The 21430-nt window shown below is 35.4% G+C and overlaps 1 protein-coding gene across 2 annotated transcripts; it reads left to right on the forward strand.

Moving 5' to 3' along the window:
• The first annotated feature begins 7748 nt into the window (after positions 1-7748).
• On the forward strand, positions 7749-18696 carry vstm4a (V-set and transmembrane domain containing 4a). Of its 2 annotated transcripts, XM_089117111.1 has the most exons (9): positions 7750-7938; positions 8225-8510; positions 8715-9110; positions 15302-15355; positions 15845-15952; positions 16109-16142; positions 16241-16365; positions 17334-17392; positions 18198-18696. In XM_089117111.1, exons 2-9 carry the CDS (start codon positions 8468-8470, stop codon positions 18357-18359), a joined length of 981 nt encoding a protein of 326 aa, XP_088973237.1. In that variant the 5' UTR covers positions 7750-7938; positions 8225-8467; the 3' UTR covers positions 18360-18696. The 2 variants fall into 2 exon arrangements, with proteins under 2 accessions (XP_039527698.1, XP_088973237.1); XM_039671764.2 differs by lacking the exon at positions 8225-8510 and having other exon boundaries at positions 7749-7938.
• The last annotated feature ends 2734 nt before the right edge of the window (positions 18697-21430 follow it).

Genomic DNA, 21430 nt, shown 5'->3' on the forward strand with positions numbered 1-21430 from the left:
GAGTAATGGTTCTCAGTCTAATCTTTAGATTAAATTGTGATTTATTATGGTTTTTAACAAGCAAAATGGGGTATTTGTTTGAAGCTGATTTGCATAGTCCACACAACTCTTTTTATTCTTGTCCCTGCCTGCCCTGCCTTCACATAGCAGTTGGAACGCTACTTTAATACAGAACTATTTCCATAGACAAATCCCCTTAATAATCAGATTAGTGTTCATCTAAGAAGACAGATTCTTAAATTGCAACTCCTACATTTTTAACATTTGGTTACATCTTTGCTTTTTACAAGTAGTATGAAAACATTTTAAATAGTAGTTAGGGTTAAACTGCATGATCATCATATGTTTTATTTAAAATAAATTAATTAATTATTTAGTACACTAAAAACTCATAGGTTGGATGCTAAATCACTCAAATCAAATGTGTTTAGCATTGCAGTATCCTTTACTGTTTTAAATGCAGTTTTTTTTTGCAGTACCTATGGTACTCATGTCCACAAATAATAACACATTTAACATTATGTTGTTTATTTACATATTTCTATAAACCATATAATAAGAATAAGAAACACATTTTCAGTTTGATATTTTTATAACAGCTTGCATAATAAACTATATCCATGTAACATTCTCAAACTCAGTTTTTTTCTTACCTTTTGCTCTTATATCTCATTTTTTAGTGTTGAAAATATTTCTTGTGCTTCAGAAAGAAGCCGTTCCTTATCCGTAGCATACTATATGTGGCAAACAGCAGCAAAAATGTTGCTAATATTCTCCACAACAACACTTTTGGTGGGTTCTCCTTAGAGTTGACAAAGAGCAGATGTAAAGGCCACTTCGTGCAAGGGCCCCGGCGGGGCTAAAGCAACGAGGGTTCAGAAGCAGAAACACGCTGAAATAGCACTGGCATCAGGCAGATACGATCGAGCTGGAAACATGGGTTGAAGGCTTGAGACAGCACACGTATTGGAATAACCATGTGGTGTCAAGTGTCAAGCAGATAAAAAAAAAAAAAAACAAGCCTGTATTTCTGTTGGGCCGTGCCAGGCCTTAATAACCAAAATTATATTTCAGCACCATTGGAGTTTTTAATCCCAACATGAAATGAAATGAAATGTATCCACTTGTGGAGTTGTTGTGGTGGATAGCATGTATCTAACCAGATGAACATATGCCCACGGTCTAAAAATAGCTTGTTGCTTCACTAACAAGTGTCACCCAGTTCTTTTGGCTGAATCGTGCCTTAGACTTGTCAACAGATTATATCTGATCCCTCCTTGGGATTTTTAGCCTTTTTCAATCCTGTATTTTTATCAAAATGTTTAATTGTACCTAATATAAAACAAGTCCAGCAACTGTCAGTTATTAATGTTCAAGAACATTTTATAAACTGCACAGTCTCTGTCGTCATTTATCTTTAATAAAAGTGGACAATAAGTGGGTCACAATAGGGGTATTTTTTGAGATTGCTCCTTCCCCCTAGGTCAATTCATTTTCAAATGTCCTCCTGATGTCAAGCTGTCTCACGCCAGTCTTAACTTTGCAGCCAGGCACTGCTATAATAGGACATGGATGCAGTGAGCTCTTTCCCAGGAGTCTTGGCTGCAGCGAGGGCTTGGTGTGTAAAGGTGATGGACACTCACATATGGAGCAGCAGGGCCGCCCTCTCTCCTTTATAGAGCTCTGTTGCTAAGCTCTCGTCAGAGCTGTTCCACTCTCGCTCACCACTTCCTCACCACTCACAGCTGTAGTTTAAAGTACTGCCTTATATCCTCAGCTGAACAAGATGACATGGTATGATGAAAACAAAATGAGTCTAACAGCTGAGAACATGAGTGATATACATGAGTGATTTCAGCACTAACATTTAGACAGAGGTGGACAACACAACTACCTTACTTGAGTGAAAGTACAGATACTAATTGTCAAATATTACTCCGTTACAAGTAAAAGTTTGTAAAGACTGATTTTTACTTAAGTAAAGTACTTGAGTATCAAAAGTACAAAGTAAATGTCAATGCATTGTTATATTATTGTTGCATTATTACAGGCCTCTGAAGCAACCACCAGTGAATACATTGACCAGTTTGTAGTTTTGTAGTGTGGAGCTTGAAGAATGTCACAAAACCTATAGAAATTAAACAATTGAATATATAAAAAAGATAGCCATAATCATCTTCATTTTTTTATCTAACACTCCTACCACCCCAACAAAAGAAGTACATTTACAAATTACATTTATGCACATTTGAACCAATGGTCTGTAAATACAAAAAAAAAACTAGCTATACAACCATAACAGCAATACTGCTTTAACAAACAACACAACATAAATACTTATTTGCCATGAAAACAAAACTTTCAAAACAATACTTGTGACAACAATACGGTCTCTCACAGATCAGAGAAATCGTACTAAATCGCCAAACTTCCCAACACGTGACCCTACAGGAGTGATCACTGATTGGCTGTCTGTCTGTCGCAAAAAAAAAAAAAACAATCACGTTTTAGAGAAGGAAAAAATCATGCCATGACTAACATCACTACTTTCTACTCAAGGACTTTGACAGAAATGTAGTGGAGTAAAAAAAGTACGATATTTGTCTTTCAAATGTAGTGAACTAGTTTCCAGAAAAATAATACTCAAGTGATACTCAAAACGTGTACTTAAGTAGCCTATACAGTACTCAAGTAAATATACTTAGTTAAATGCCTAATTTTATATGTATTTTTCATGATTTTTGTGCAAATAGTCATATTTTCTTGGATTTGTTTTAGACTATTAAAAAGGCATGTTTTTATACTGCAATTATATTTCATGTTTTCCTTAAAAAAAAAATCTAAACGACTACAAAACAAGATTTACATAAGATTTACAACAAAATATATATTTTTTCAGGTTTCCAGTTTAAAATAAGACATTTTTAGGTGTAATTTCACAGAAAATGTTAGTTTGAGAAGCCCAAAACAACACACACACACACACACACACACACACATATATATATATATATATATATATACACACACACACACACACACACACACACACATAATTTATTTTTATTTTTTTCAGTGTAAAAACCATACATGTTCTGCCACGTCGAGGATAGTGGGAGCAACTTTCGCTATCATGGGTAGATGAGATTTAAGGGGGCTCAGATACTGCACTCTTGTAAAAGTTCTGAGATCAGGTAGGTGCTGAACCCTATAACAGGCTGGAATAGTCTCTTCCAAGCACTGGTTATTCCCTCTGTGAATCACCCCACATGACATTTATGGGATCGTACTGCAATTACAGACATTCTGCTCGTCAAATATTTCGTAATGCTTTAAAAGGTACGTTGGTTTAATACACTCTCAGTTTATTTTTGAACAAATGCAGAGTTATTGTCAAGACATTGAGACCACTGCTTGCACAGCTCTCTCTTTTTAGCTATATTTTGGACCAAAAACATCAACAAACAATAATGCCTACATATTATCTATTGTCAATATAAGCACATGAACGCTGTTTGTTGGAGTAGCCCAACACAGCAACATCCGCTCAACCAATGGTGTGAGTTTGGGGGCGAGGCTATCTCTTTATCTAACCAATGGCAGGCGGGGAGAGTGTTTAATCATTTTGTCATTATATGAGGTCCACATGATACAAATAAAATGAATCGATAAGGAGTTTTTGAATCTTCATTGAAATGACAGCTGAATTATACAAACTCTGTAGTGTGGCTTCTGGTATTTTCCTATCAAAGGCTTATAATTAACACCGTCAATAATCACAGCCACTGAAGTACTTAAACCATCAAATATTAGAATAACATCACTACTCCCAGGCTCATTTACAAAATCCCGTTGAGAGAAAATAATGCATAGCCCTTCTTATGGCCTCTGTAATGTTCTGGGATATTGATTGTATCAGGGATATTAGCTGGTCTGTGACTTAATCAGCCACCGCCCCCATCTGAATAAAGCTTGAGCTAAATGACTCCCTCCTGAGGGGCCTGCTCAGTCTCTTTTTATTAAAACCCCACAGTCATTTGAATGAAAATGTCAATAGATCTTCCCTTACATGCTTTTACAAGAGAAGGAACTGAATTGTGATGAATTCATGAGTGACAAAACGCTTTTATATACAGCCCTATCTATTTGATTTAATTCATATCTTATGGGATTTTTCAAAAATGCTGATCCACTGGGCCTACTACAGTATTTCAGTGGTTCGCAGCTAATAAGCCTTGTTCCAAATTCCCAAAGATCATGATTCGAGAGTTATTCCCAGAAATTTACGTCACGGTTTACTGACACTGTGAGGCTGGTGCGGAACGGCAACAGGCTATAATATGTAAATAATCTAGGACATTAAACAGTCCCATTTCCACGCTGGGTCTTTTTTAGAGTGCCACAATGTTGGTCCTCTGCATATCCAGTGGTATAATTATAAAACCAATTAACTGAGAATAATTTGCCCTAATGGCAGAGCCAATAAACAAACAAACCGAGCGAGTGATTTAATGGAAGGGTGTCTTTGTGTTGCTTTGTTGCCTTGCGAGTGGCCCAAATGAGTTTAACAAGAGCTCCCTCGAGATGCTACATATACCAGAGATATGAGAGAGCATCTCCTTTTGATTTCCCCTGATTCTCGACTCCCATTAAAAACTTTAAGAGGCATCTGTGGAGGTCGGTCGAGCACCTTACTGTACCTATAGCACTGACCATACCGGAGATGTCCTAAGTAGAGACCGGACCTGAGGCTCTTGTGTTCGCAGAGATGTTGTTGTGCCTGTTATTCCGTATCTCCCGCTGACTTGTGTATTACATTAACAAGCCACTTACTGATTGACTGAGAGCTTCTCTCCATGAGCCCTTTTAATCTACTCTGATATGAAATGCATGATTTCGCTGCAGGAGTCAGGTCTGCGGGTGGGCGATGTCTTAAACTGTAATTGAATAAGTGTAAGAATCACTGTCTTACATTATCTACAAGGGTAAAATAAGTGATAATGGTTCACCCTTTTTTATTGGCACACTCACACAAACATGCACACACTGGTTTATAGCCTACACATTAGGAGCAATTGGGATGTAAAATATATGTATATATGTACAGTGTAAAAATTAATATGCTTTATCGAATCAATAAAATTGTGGCAACAGATTACAAGCAATATTATTAATTAAATGGAACAAATTAGAATTGAGTAATAATTAATCAAATTATTCCTTAAAGGTTAACCATTTAAAATGAGTAAAGTTTACACCAAAAATTTGACAAAAATATCTCACTAACAGACAGATGTCAAAGATTAATTAAGAAGTCTTTATTTTATATTGCCAACATTGAAGACACCTGATATTAACAAGCAGAATCACTGAAGGAGAAACCCGTAATTTTAAAACAAACCTAAAACAAACACTGATCACCATAATGGTGACTTAAATGTATGTTTTTTTTTTGTTTTGTTTTGTTATAAGTTTTACTCATTTTAAATGGTTAACTTTTAAGGAATTAATTTGCTTAATTATTACTCAATTCTAATTTGTTAAATTTACTTAATAATACTGTATTTCTTGTAATCTGTTGCCACAATTGTTTTTGATATTATTCATTTTTACAGTGTATGTATATATGTGTGTATGTATATATATATATATATATATATATATATATATATATATCCGTGTGAGTGGATCTGGCATCTACTGTTTTGTAGCCACATGGAGTCAGTGTAGAGTCCTGAGAGCAGGAATAAATGTGGTATGTAATTATTTTACAATGAATTGAGTTTCTCTTGCATTTTGCTGGCCTGATTAACTGGTTAATTTAAAACAGTTTTGCTAAACCTGATAAATTAGCTTAAAAAACTAATTTTAACTACAGTCGCAATGTTACTACTTGTATTGTCTAAGGTGTCACATCATACTTATACTTCTGAAGGACATATAAGTATGAATGCTTAGATTGACTGTTTAGGTTTCAAGTATGATGAAGGAACCAGATATGGTATCAGCTGTGATGACCTATTCTGTTTCACATGTTACTTATAAAATATAGATGCAAAATATTGCACAGGATTGAGTTAAGCTATTCTATAGTGTTCCAATTTCACAGCCAATTCCTACATGTTTTGACTGCTGAGACTATGATCATGCGTGCTTTGAAAGATGGAAAATGTCTGTAGATTAATGTAGAGACCGACTGATTCCAGCATATCAAAGTTTACTAATATAACTGGCATTTTCTTGCACATGCTCCTTTGGTTGAGTTCAACATGTTTCATAAATTATCGTAGACTGTGAAATTCTCAACAGGCTTTGTCTCCAGACACCATTTAACATGCTGTATATATGCTTTAAATTTTTCCTTAATCCAGTGAGAACAGTGGAACGATTTTTTTCCCCCAAACAATACAGAGTTAAAGACAAAAGCTGTACAAAACTTGAAGTATGGCACTGGCAGAACACGTGTTAAGCTGTAGCCATATACTCTGTTGCTATATATAAGCACATTGTGTAATTCAACTCCTCTTGGCAGCAGTTCTCAGTAGGAGAAACCACTAGCTCAGCACATTACTCTACCCAATAAACCATTATGCTTCCAACCACGAGATGGGTGGACAAGAACTGTGTGCCGAAGACAGAAAACTGCATCACAACCCCAGCCCGTGGTGGACATATTTTCAATAGTCAAGGTTTAAAGTCTGTCATCATTTACTCATCATGTCATTCCAAACCTGTGACTTTCTTTCTTCCATGGAATACAAAGTATGAATTTTGTCAGTTTGAAAATTGTTATACAATGATTTTATAGATGTTATCCATGGTGCGTAAGATGTATAGACTATTTTTAATATACTTTAATGATAGTTTTGCATCCTTTTTTAAAAAAAAAAAAAGTCCCTACACTCTCAGAAAAAAAGGTACAAAAGCTGTCACTGGGGCTGTACCTTTTCAAAAGGTACACATTTGTACCCAAAGGCTGCATATTGGTACCTTAGTGGTACACATTAGCACCTAAAATGTACATATTAACACCTAAAATGGACATATTAGCTCATGAAATGGACACATTAGCACCTAAAATGTACATATTAACACTTAAAATGTACATATTAGGACCTAAAATGTACATATTAACACCTAAAATGTACATATTAGCACCTAAATTTTACATATTACTTAAAATGTACATATTAGCACCAAAAATGGACAAAAGTTTACTTGTTGAAAAGGTGCAGCCCCAGTGACAGCTTTTGTACCTTTTTTTCTGAGAGTGTATCATTTAACTGCATGGAAGAAATGAATCAGTACATTAAAATATCACCTTTGTGTTTGACAGAAGAAAGTTTGGAGAGTTTGGATCAGCATTAATAAAAAATATATTCAGCATTAATTACAATATAAAATGAATAGCAGTAAACACAATTTTTACCACTGTCTCTAATAAATAAATGTAATATTTATATAAAGGGGGTTTTGGACTCTCTGAAAATGAGTCATTGCGAGACAGTCTTCACACATTATCTAAGCTGAGTTCTTTAACCCCACTAAGACCTGGCCGCTGCTGCTATATTTTCATATGCTGTAGGTCCAGCTGAAAATTTGTGCTGCTTCCAAAGGCTATCTCAGGAAATGACATTTCCTACGTACTTTTCAGTTCAGGGGGAGTGATTTCAGGATAGAGAAAGAAAATGAGTGCGGGTGAAAAAAATAAAGACTGGGAAAGAGGGGTGTTTCTAACTGGGAACAGAGCACGCACTGTTTCAGATTGCACACACACACACACACAGTGAGAGGGAGAAAGAGAAAGAAAAGGAGAAAAAAAATCCCAGGGACTCCTTTCTTTTCTTGACGTTTAGTTGGGTTTATGGAGCCTGCGGGTCTGCAAAATGAAGCTCTCCGCTGTTGCGATAGTTCTCCTGACTAGGGCTTTTATTGGAGGTAAGGATGTGTGTTTATGTTGGCCTTTTAATATGCAGGGACGATACTTGCAAAATTGCTTTCAAGGGATACATGGTCAGTGAGCTTTTTCAGATGACTGCTTCACGTTTGTCACATATGTACAGAAACTGCAGTCTTTATCTGGATAAAACTATTTAAGCAAAACTTTTAGACCTCATTTTACTCTATATTTGTGTATTTTTCTCCAGTGCACTTTACTAAATAGTCTTTTTTTGTTGTTTATGTCCAAATCTCTCTTGTGATGTGGTTTTTGAATTGAAAACAGAGCCCCGGTTGACCCCTGAGGGACTCGAGTATTTGGGACACAACATAAACACGACTGAGGCTTTTAACAGCTGGATGCAATCTAGTTGTCGTGTTCCCTCCTCTATCCTCCAGTTCAAGAAAGCAGACAAATGTTTTTCACCTGTAGTTTCTGTTTGGCAGAGCATATTGAGCCCAGATGCATTCAAAATATTTAACACCCTTTAATGGTCATGGATTTAGGCCAGAATAGGAGATATCACCAATGAAGCTCCAAAGAAAACTGAATACATTTTTACAAAACAATGGTAAATCTAAATTAGCATCTTTTTCATCTCTTTCAAGTTTTCTGTTCATGATTAAAATCTCTTTTATTTCTCTATTCTTTACACACATTTAAATTAGGAATGACTTTCTTGGATTTAAATCAATATCACAAAATCAAATAGACTCTTTTTAATATAATACATTTAAAAGCATATAGAGAAACATGTTGTTTTTTTCCCCCCCAGAGCTGAGTGCCGCATTAAATGTGTCCGTCACCCCTGGGCCAGTCAGCATGTGTATGGAAGGAGACAACATCACTTTGTCCTGCTTAGTGTCTCAGAAGAAGAGAAGCAGCAGTGTCCTGGTGCTTCGTTGGCTCTACTTCCCCACTCCTGAAGACGAGCACCTCGTGGTCAGGATGGGCATGAAGAAAGCCAAGTATTACGGCAACTACAGCAAGCACTTTCCCCTGACAAAATTCCTCCTTTGGGAAGAAATGGACGGACAGATCTACCGTCTGCTTATTCTGAATGTGTCCCTGAAAGATGGGGGTAACTACACCTGTAAAGTGCAGGAAATACGGAAGCACAGAAACAAGTGGAGGGCCTCGTCGAATGGAACAGGGAGCATGGAATTAAGAGGTAACGAGGATTTTTTTTTAATTAAACGATGTAAAATACATTATGTACTCAGCCATTGAGTATATGAATTCTGAAGAGTAATGTTGTCTCAAATGAAACAATTTTTCTATATACCTTTTTCATTTGTCAAATGTGCATCCTCTCATTTAGTGTGGTCATTAGCTTCAGCATGTTTGTAAAACTGAGTCCAAGCACCTAAAAATTTTTTTTTTTTACTTATTGCACATGTTAACTTATACGTATATTGAATGATTACACTGTAAAAAATGCTAGGTTGTTTGAACCCAATTTTGGGTAAAATATGGATGGACAAACCCAGCCATTGGGTTACATTTTTAAATTACATTTTTAACCCAATGGCTGGGTTTGTCCATCCACATTTTACCCAAAATTGGGTTCAAACAACCCAGCATTTTTTAGAGTGAAACCACATTTGCAATGTGTTTTGGTAGTTGACACGTTTGCCATTTTTTTTCTAGATAACTTTATAGCTCTTGATGCATACAAAAACAGAGCACTATGTACTATGAGTACAATCTGGAAGTTTGGACTCTTCAACATTCAACTCATCTGAATTATTCTTGTGAGACATTATGGGCTTCATTTATAAAATGTTGCATAGAAACCATGATCCTACATTTGATGTTACGACCATTTCTCCAATGTGCGCAAGTTTTTGGCTCAGAGAAAGAGAAGAAATCCATGCACAAAAAAGCCTTTCAAAGTTGATACCGTGCATTAACACAAATCGTTGACACATGCACACTAGAAAGTTACATTTTTGTTCAGTGTCTGTGCTATTTCTCTCCGGAAGTTATGACCGATACATATGCACCTTTTTAAACTAGATTAGCTATTTTTGTTAAGCCCCCTCATACGTGGGCATTGTTGTTGCTGTGTCTTCTGTAGTTTATTGTTGTTGTTGGACCACCTCCTCCATTCCTTTTGGACAAATGAATCAATGCATGCTTGGAAAAATTGCATTAATGTAAAAGCTTTTTATGCAAGTAAGCAATCTGGAGTATCTGCGTTTAAAACTAACCGTTCAACTCACTAGTGCCAGCGAACATTGTGGTTGAGTTGGATGTGGTGTAAGAGTGATGTCTTTCCACGGTCAGGGCTAACCACACAACAGCTGTTTCCTCCAGTTCACTAATCCTTCAGTTCATCCAGCACAGGGTCAAATCCAATTCCACAATTAGTGACAAAGTTCATTGTTAGCTATTTGTAAACCTCTTTTAAAGAGGGGATGGTCTGTCTTTTCAGAACATCTCAAAAGAAGGACTATGTCAGATTCACAGTGACATTTACTCCCTGTCAACGGTTCAAAGCCCTAATCCAAATAGTGTTAGAATGGTCCATAAAACTTTCAAATAATCAAGAAAATGAGGCGTAAACGTTCCCATTTCTCACGTTGTAGCCTTTTCTTGCTATCTTCGGTGTGTTTGTAAGTCTCACTACTTGACTGCAGTTCCACCTTCCACATATATATACATCAGTTCCACTATAAATGTGTTTTGGGCCAACACAAACAGACAGACCATGAGGCTGTTAATGAGAGCAACCTGGACATGCTGTGGGGATCGAGCGAGGAGGCTTGGCAAGGATGCCACTGAAAACATTTACTCTGGCTGCATTATGCGTTTTCCTGTGGTGTTCGGACAGCGAGTGGTCCCCAATACTTCAGCGTCCACTGGATTAATCATCTGCCTGATAAACGGGAATTGCCTGATTCTAGCAACAGTAAAGAGAACAAAGAAGTATTTGTTTGCACTTAAAGGGACAGTTCACTCAAAAATAAACATTTTGTCATTATTGACTTATTAAATGCCATATGACTTTCTTTCTTCCATAGAACACAAAAGATGTTCTGAAGAATGTACTGTACTAGAGCTTTTAAACTATAAAAAACATGCAAAAACACCATAAAATATCATTCATTAATATTTGATAAAGTATTCCATAATACTTGTGTGTTTTGCTGTAAATAAATCTTCTGAAATCACTTTGTGTGATCAATAGATTAAAATATAAGTTTTTCCACTGATAATCTTCACGGTCTCATTTGGATCAACTGAGTCATTTGAAAAGATCCAACTCAAAATAATGATGCGTTCATCTCTCTCATGAACGTGCCAGTGAGAACTAGAACAGATGTAAATATTTTCAGTGCGTAATAAATTACATTTCAATCCGTTCCTGACACAAAGCTGTTATTGGTTTTAGAAGACTAGGAATATGGCGCACAAGTCATATTTCTTTTTTTATGTTCCACTGAAGAAAGAAAGTCATATGGGTTTGGATGAGGGCGAGTAAATGATGACAGTTTTCATTTTTGGATGAACCATTTCTTTAAAGGAGCTTTGTACCATTCAAAAGTGAAGTTATTTATTATGCTTCATTATTGGGTATGAATAACCATGGCATTTTAGGTTTCTTTATATAACTGAAGCTAAATTCTAAAAGTAAAAAGTCTGTGAAATTTCTGTATATTTAAGCAGTTTAGTTTGAGAAGAGAAAAACAGTGGTTTATTTTTTTAAACCACCACATAAAGTCCACATATAGCTGATGATTTATTTGAAGAAAAACACCAGCATATCATACTGATATAAAGATGTGGGTTTGAGGGATATAAGCAACAGAATATGACTGTTAGGGTTTAGACAACCACAGATACCCCACTTTACCAGACTCTAAGACCAATACAAGAAAAAACAAACAAACAAGGAAAATAGAGGTCGTAGGTTGAATTAAACTGGGGAATTTGTTATGTACAACAAAACAATGTCAACTAGCTGACATCCCCCATAAACATAGACCAAAGCAGGACCACAGAGCGGGGTTAACCACTTCACCCTTCACTACAGCCACAGGGTCGGCTAGCAAATGACTTCATGCTTTTCCAAAACAAAAGCGGCACTCAAACATGTGCTGTTCCTCACCCGTTTGACTTCGGATGTAGTGTGCACTTTGTTCTCGAGTGTTATTGCACAGTGTTTCTGCAGATCTGAAAATGAGCTGAAGCCTTCAGTTTAGCAGGGGTTTTATAGAATGGTTTTGACTTGAAAGAAAATGCAGATCAGATGTGTAACTGTATATCTGCTGTAGACAGAGTGTCCATTTTGTTTGTTTTTTGAAAGGATTTCTCTAGAGCTCTGCTCTTGTGCCGTTCACTGCTCTAGTAATTTAGAGAATGTAAAAGTGTGTAATTAAAAAATACTTTCTCCTTGCTTAATATGCAGAGAGATTAATTTGTAAATTGATTTACCCTTCCAATCCATTTCTTTAGCATCTCAACCCTCTGGTCTTAAGTGACCCGGGAAGTCATTAACTACCCTCATCCTCATACATTTTTTTTGAAGTTAGACATAAACCTTCTAGGTATTCCTCAATCAATTCATTATAAAATGTTTAACTAGAAAAAAAACAACATACATGATTAAAATAATTGTTTTACCATTATTTATTTTTTTGTAAAAATTGTATAGGGTCACTAATGACCTGATGTGTGTAACAGTGTAAGTATATTTTTTTCTGCACAAGAATAATTTAATCTTTGATGACTGAATAAGTGCAATTCACCAATTTTCCACAAGTGATGTTTCACTCATTGTTACCGCAGGCATAAAACAAAAGAATAGGAAGTATCATCAGCAAAACTTGAAATGGCTCAGCGATTTACTGCAGAGCAAGTACTAAACGCAATCAAATATTAGTATCACTATCACTTGATGGTGGATCTGGTGAAGAAGCGGTCAGTGATCAAAATTTTGATTTTGAAGATGTTGAAAAATTATAGCTTTTAGAAAATGTTTTAGGTTGTGAATATGAGCCAGATGCTGGAAAATGAGCTCTGACGAGGACAGTGATGATGGTATAAAACATCTGCTCAAACTGAACCATTCCAAGCTCCAAAATGAAACAAATTATGCTTTATTTTATTCTCCTGTAATTGTTACGCTAATATCAGGAGTTTTATATTATTGAGAAGGTAGAGATCCATCTGTGTTAGATATAGATCCGGGTCGCTAAAGACCCGAATATGTAATAATGATTGGCGAAACATTCATGCATTTAGGACTAACATGCCCAACACAACAGCATTGACCCATACAATGGTATTGGTTTGGCGGCAGAACTATGTTTCTAGCTGACCATTGGCAGATGGAAGGGGTGTACAGGATATTTCAAGTTTTTGTCATGCTAATGGAACACAAATAAGAAGGTTCTTGCTTACACTTTTTATTGCGTTTCATCATTCAATCATCTACATTTTATTGAGCTCATTTGAAGTTTTAACTATCTTACAATTATCTTTGAAAGTAATTCTCTCCAACAGTGCCCTCAACATCTGCAAGCAATTTCCCCTGACCTGTTTTAAAAAAATGCCACGCAGCAAGCATTGAATGAAGAAAACTTAAAGAACAAATGAGAGAAAGAGTATGATTTTCCATGTATCCTCTAAAAACTTAGTTTCCCAGGTAAACTAATATTAACAGTAATTAATAGTAGACTAAGTTATTTAAACATTGATGTAATGCATGGTGAATGTATTAATAGCTGTATATAAGCTTTCTGTGATAGATTTATTAAAGCCACATTTCTCAGGGTCAAAGGTTAAGTATTTTTAAAGGCCGCTAATGCAACTTCACTTTAAACTAAATGTCCTTGCCAGGTCATATTGAAGGCTCATCAAGCACAACCCTGCAAAAAATCTCCACAGTATACAAGATGTTGGAGAGAATGATGACCGGGTTAAGACTTGACCCAAATTTTAAACAATATGATAATTTCCCCCTGGACTTAGATTGTAAAATTGCAATACAAATGTTTAGTGCAATAAAATCCACAACCACCCAAACAAGTTTGCAATTGAATAAATAAATAAATAAATAAATCCTGACCTAACCCCAAAGGTCAATAAAACTGATTCCAGTGCTCATAAGACTTTTAAACACTTTTTTTTTATTTTTACTTTGAAAACACGGACTGTGATGATGGTGGGTTATTATCAACATCGCAAATCTAAAGTGTTTAATATTTACATTTTTAAATATATATTTTGTGTTATATTACAATGGCAGTAGATTGTAAAAAGCAAAATAAGGCTGCTGCTGTTTCTAATACAACAGCTGAGGAAGTGACGACAAATTTGACATATTTCACTCTTCTGACTGCTGTAATCAATCCCTCTATACTTTTCCCTTTTTTGGAAAGTTGTGGAAATGCTATTGCAGATTTTTTTTTCTTTTGCTATTCGAGCAAATGCAAATTCAAAATTAAATTTGCCATTCACCGCTATAGAAATTTACCCGACTATGACAAATTCTGCTTCTGAGAACCCCGGAAATGTGAAAAGGGTCCATTGTATCTGTTAAATTTCCTCCTTCTTTTAGCGTACTCTCTTGTGTAGGTACTTATTTTGAAAAAGTAATCCCTCCACGGCCACTAAAAATTACATTCTACTGGTTTGATTACTAGTAGAGTACTTACATGAGTATATAGAGTAATATATGAGTACTTTGAATTCAGACATTTGTCACATACTGTTTTTGGCCTCCTAAAGTATGCGATTTTGGATGCAGCCTACAGTATATCGCCGCAGCGCTTTAGCGTATTGAGACAAATCTTGGTACATATAATCACGAGCATGACCAGAGGCAACATGCTGCATTTTGGCACAGCTACAGTTTAGGAGACATGAAAAATAGCTTTACTTGCTTATAATGGAACGGTTTGCCCTAAAATCACCATAAACTCTTTCAATTCAGTGTTTATTTTAATGAAACTGGACTTTATAGATTCCTAGAGTAAAACCAAGAACAATACTACTTTTTCAAACACATCAACAAATTTGATGGCATGGTACCAAGCTTATTTTTAAGCTATAAATCTGCAAAGCTTTGGCATAATGACCGGCTTAAACTTCATATGTGTCAGTGTCATTGTCTCCTCACACTGACCACACAACATCAATTTGGTAACAGTGCCACCTATGTAAAATCAAAGTGATGATTGTATTTGGGATTTCGACAAAATATTTTCTAAAAATGTCTTTAATTATTAATTGTTGCCATTAATCTGATACTCCCCAGACATGCTTGCATAACTCGTCATCATGCCTTTCTTTGTGTGTGTGGTTGGCCCTTTAATTGCATGCAATTATTTCTCTCTCTCTTAATGTTTTCAGTACATCATATACCAAGCCCAGGAAAAGCTGATGTCATATGGAGCATGTTTGAAGGTATGCTGTTGCTTCAGTATTGTTATAAAAGAGAGCATGTTTATTGCAGTTTGGTGTATGGTCTCGGTCACTGATAAAGACACACATTTTGTGTGCTGGCTTGGATCACAGCTTAGTGTTAAACAGCTTTTGGCTGGTGTGTTACATCTCCTCCCTTCTGGTGGAGAAAGACCAAACCAAATTCAACCAAGTCACAGTGATCACAGTGTTTGGTTAATTTTTGTGGTCAGCTGTGCCTAAGCTTTTATTGTAATAAAGATTCTTCCTTGGTTTATGACACTTTACAACATTTCCACTGCATTATTACAAATCCCACTATATGTTAAACACAAAATTACATTATTTTGGGTGTAATTTATTGTTTTAATAACATTTGTTAAAAGTAAAACTGTAATACTGATGAACGATTGTTATCATTATTATTTGCAGGGTATGTGCTCTTTGTAATAAAGTGTTTCCAGCACATTATTTTGCCATGATCTTTTTCAGATTTGTATCTGTGCGCTGTGCTCATCTGCTCTATCGGTCTGGTCTGCATGCTTGTCTTTGCCATGACTATCACATGTCAGCACCTACAGCACAAACGAAGACTACGAGGTGATGAGCTTTTTACACTAGAGTCCAAGTTATTTAACCGATACTTCAACAATACAATGTCATCACTCATCAGTGCAAAAAATCGTTTCAAATGTGTATTTATTTAATTATTTATTCATTTCTCATGTTTTTTATGCTTTTTCTGTCTCCATCTAGCCAATTATTACCTTGTAAAGTGCCCAGAAAACAGGTAGACCTGGTTGACCACTGTTTTACTATTATGTATGTACTGTATGGTTCATTATTCTTTGATTCTAAGTCTAACATTGTTCCGTTTTAAATGTCCAGCTCAGGGGAGACAGTAACCAGTGTGTCCAGCTCCTCTCCTGCAATGCACAGAAAAGAGAAACGACACAAACCTCAGCTCAGAGACTTCACAGAACCACTACCACCACCACAGATACCAGCTAAAGGTACTTTGAAACACCATGTACTCCCTGGGTACATATTGTGATGTCGAAATTATTGGGTAACACTGTACAATAAATGTATCAACCTTCAAATGGTCTTCGTTTCCTGTTTACACTTCTGGGCTTCGGGGTCTATGTGACCCCAACAATTGATTGAGCAGTTGTACAAAAAATATAAATTTTTAATCATACAAATTTTTGGTTTACTTCTCATCTATTCATTAATGCTGTGTTTTGGAAATATAAAGTATATACTTTTGTATCCATATACCACACAATTCCTCAACTACACCATTAGCTTGCATTTGAAATATCATTTTTGATGATACATTGCATTTACGCTGTAGTACTGTAAACATTTTCAGATTTATGCCGGATTTTTTTTTTTTTTTTTTTTTTTGACACGTAGAAAATATATTTTACACATTTCCCATTCATTTCAATGTGGAAAAAAAGACCAGAAGTGTAAATATTTTTTTACATACCTTCAGAACAACCGAATTAGCAGTTTTTTTTGTGTGTATAGATATATAATGTATAAAAAGTCACAAAATCACTGAGCTGAAGGGAACCTTTTTTTTATTAAGTAAATTTTGATTGGGGTTGTATAGACCTCATGACTCGATTGAGGGTTAACATTAGTTAATGCATTAGGTATCATGAACCAATAATGAATTTTTTAATTCCGTTTAATAACATGGGTTCATATTAAATTATAAATTGCATTTATGAATTTGGCAGACGCTTTTGTCCATTGTAATTCACATTCATTCAGTATACATTAATTACTGTTAATTTAACACTTAGTGAATGTAGAAATGAACATTATCCAAGGTTAATAAATGCTTTAAATAATTTTTTGATATCTATTCCATTGACTAATGTTACACTATAGATATTGTAAAGCATTTCCAAATGTTGATCCCTCGCATATATATTTCATATTATGCTTTCTTTGGTTTGTTTTTTAGCACCTGCACCAAGAAAACCACGTAGAAGCAAACTTTTAAAGCCACAACCTACAAAAACGGTATGAATGCCGACAAACATTATTTGCTTTCAAGCTAAAATGTTAAAAAGATTAAGTGATGCTGATATGGTTTCATAAGTGTCCTAAATATATATCTTGCTAAATTACTTTTATAATTTTTTTTATAATTAATTTTGTATGTGTAATCTTTTTATTCACAATTTTAAATTTGCATCTAACAACGCACTTTCTTTAGCCTCTCAATTGAATTTTCACTGACTAGAAACATGCAAGAGGGAAATAACGTAGCTTTCTCATAGAGCTCTATGTTCGCCACAGTTATTGCTATACCTACCTCCATTTATGGGTGTTATAATTTTATTTACTATTATTGCTTTCCAAAGCGTGATTATTTATTTAACATGCTTGATTCTTATTAGATTACTTTCCAGGGAAATAATCACAGAAATGCAGAAAAGCAGCAAAAAAAAAAAAAAAAGAAAGAAAGAAAAGATCCAGCATTGTGTTGTGAAATCCATTATAGATCAGACTTGTTTAAATGAGTGTAATTGACATCGGAGGTCTATGCTTCTGCTCTTTCCACTTGTGTTGTTTGCATTCCCTTTTTAGAAGCACTTGCTTTGACCATCTGAAATATCTGCTTGTCAGATGAAGTGCTTGTTCCTCTTTGAGACTCATGGTTACATCCGTCTATACGAACAATCCTAAAATGATACCTATAATTTCACGATGTTCTGTCTGACCCCACATTCCTCAGTGGATACTTAACGCCCCTTTTAGACCTCTGACCACATACTGTAGCGTACATATATGTGAAACGCCCTGTTCTCTTCTCGCCCTCAAGCCAAGGGTGGTAGAGGACAGTCTGACATACGCAGAGCTGGAGCTGGTGAAACCGAAGCCTGAGCTGAAAACAGACTCCACTGGATGTGCACAACTTGAGCCCAAAACACACTGCACGGGGACTGTTTACGCCCAAATACTTTTTGTGGAGAAGCAAGTGTAAATATGTATATTAAGAGTTTCATACCAAAATTATTTATGAGATTGTATAAAATATTTTTTACCTACATACTGATGTTCTGGTATTTCACATGTACTATACTAGTATAACTCTGTAATACAACAGCAGGATTTTCTTTTGATATATTTGGGCACATTTGTGTACCTCTAGATTTAAGACTTTGCTTTCTGTAGCACAAAGAAAGAACTACATTATGAATTTAACTCCAAACATGCATAATTTGATTATGCAATTTTGTAAAATATGTAACAATTTTATTTTTTTGCTATGTTGAAATAAAGATTTGTCCTCTAAAAGCAGAGGATGATACAGTATGAGAGCACAATTTATTGTCTCATTTATGTCCGCTTAAACAGGCAGTCATAAAAAGCATTTCAAAGACTATTTAACCCTCTGATGTAACCACAATAACATTTATACCCTTCTTTGTTTAACTTTCCATAACTGAAAATACGCATCAGCTGTAGTGTGTGTTAGATCATTTCAATTCAGCTTGAGTGTGACTATTTATAAAAAAAAAAAGTTCTTACAATATTTTAATGCACATTATTTGTGAACATTATTTGTTATTAATAATAGATATTTTTATATTTATAAAAATGTTTAATTATATGTAAATTCTATATATTTTAATTGCATCTGACATAAAAGTTAGTGCTTATATAAAAGGCTATGTGTGTGTGTGTGTGTGTGTATAAATATTTATATGCACATGTGTATGCTATGCATGCATGCAAGTGTATATATATATATATATATATATATATACACACACACACATATATAATACATATTTACAAATAGCCTATTATATAAACACAAACTTTTGTTATATGCGATTAATGGATTTGACTGTACTAAAAATAAATAAATGTATATTACAAATATAAACAAATTTTAAATTAGAAACAGAGCAATAGGGACTATATTTAGCATTTGCTATATAATGTGCATATATAAAACATTTTTAATAAAATCTGTAATATTTTGTAATTCAGTATTGCTCATATTTTTTATTATGTTTTATAACAGCTAAAAGCTCTATCTACATAATTAGGTTTGGACAAGTTATTATTATAAGCATGAAGCCACACATCCTGTCCTCCTCTCCTGTCGTCCGTTCTTGAGTTTAGTCTGTCTCTCTCTTTCTCCATTTCTCCCACACACAGTTAAGAACCAGTGACTGTGATGAACCCTTTAATGGTTACATTTATTAAAATCATACTAATTGTAATCATGCTTAATAATTAGCTTTACAGTGCATTATAATTGGGTTAGGCTACAAGATGGTTCTGCCTAGGTGCTATAATTTATTTGATTTAATTATTCAGAAGAGCCCAAATGGTTTGACATTTAATATCATAAAATCAGCGACGTATTAAAATTGAGATGGCTATTGTCTTTTCAGAAGGTCATTTGCTTCTCTTCGTGAGATATACGGTGATTATTTTCCAGTCTATTAAGCGCCTCTACTTAGCACAATTAGCCGCGTGCACAAAGGTTAAAGAGAGCGACTCTCCCCCTTCCTCTTCCTCGTGGTCACAGCGCATATTAATGATGATGCAGCGTGAGAGAAGAAGGGTGGCAGAGAGGGAGTGACAGAGCGAGATGCAGTTTCTCCTGCGCCCTCAGCTCTGGGTCTATCTGAAACATTAGCGTCAGACGTAAACACAGATCTATACTCTTCAAAGTCGGTCTGTGTCGTCGGTCTCATCAAAACTTACTTGGACCTTCTGCTGCCCCGTTTTGTTTTTGCTCTGCAGGAGTGCCCGAGCATTCTGACCGGGTCTTCTCACAGAGAGAGAGAGGAGAGAGAGAGAGAGCGAGAGAGACTTTACAAAACCCTTTAATTTACAGTTAAAAAATAGATTAACATTAATCGACAATTAAACACACACAAAAAACAAAACAAAAACAAAATTAAAAGAAAAGAAAATAAATTAATTACATTTTACAACATCTTTTCTAAACTCCCATCATTTATCTTGCAATAAATTCCATTTAAACACCAAACTTCCTCAAAAGTTACCAATTTTCCAACAAGTTTGTAGTAGGCAAATTCAACCATTAAACGAGCAGAAATCAGACCTTTACATGTTAAAACAGTATTGATGGAACCTTTTCCTTCAATCTTAGCTTTTCTTGTCAGCCATATACTTAGTTTCGCTTGTCCATACAAATTATTCAAAAAAACATCAACATCCCTTGATTTGTACCAATACTTAGGACCATAAATAAAACCTTGTTGACTAAAATATGACCCAACATATCACACCACTCTATCTGGAAAAGTGGCTCTAATCAGTTAATCAAAAAGGGCAAGTATCAGTTTCACTGGAATTCAAGTGAGCTTTGTGCCTAGGTTAATATTCCATCATGTATAATCCTCCACTCCAATTGCCAGTTCTTTTATCAGTGGGAATCTTATACAACGTTCTCCAGCTACGTTTGGGTGGGTGAACACGCATCACTTTCACACAGACATGATACATGGATTTCTTGCCCACTTCACGAAAGAATTTCAGTTCTGGAGTACAAAAAGTGAGCAGTTTTCCCTCCTCTTCCTGCCACAAAACACCAACTTTTACTTCCAGTTCTGGAAAGTCTTTAACAGTGTCATCATCATTTTGTTCAGATAACTCTTGATCCAGAGCACATTTAAAATCAGAAGGTACAGCAGCCACAATTTCAGTTAAAAGTCTCTCAGAAAAACGCAAGGACTTCACACCAATCTTTTTCATAATACTTTCTGGTGCTATCCACCCATCCCTTTCCAGAAAACATGACAGCTTAGTGAGACCTGCTCAGTTACAAGAGACCTGCTCTTTCTCATGGAAACAGTATAAACTTTTTACAGACAGCACAGGGTTATAAATGATAGGTTCTTCTTTACCCCAAAAACCAATGACAGACCCCCTCTAAGCATCGTCTTATAAAACGGCATTAAACCAGTCAAGTCCACTCCATCAAGGTCCATTAGAAAGAGATGTCGATCAAGTCCCAAATGTCCTCCTTTTCTCAACAATCCACATCTGTCCAGCTGACGTGCCTGT

This window comes from Pimephales promelas, chromosome 11 (genome assembly GCF_988280905.1).
Source record: "Pimephales promelas chromosome 11, fPimPro1.hap1.1, whole genome shotgun sequence".
Lineage (NCBI taxonomy): Eukaryota > Metazoa > Chordata > Actinopteri > Cypriniformes > Leuciscidae > Pimephales > Pimephales promelas.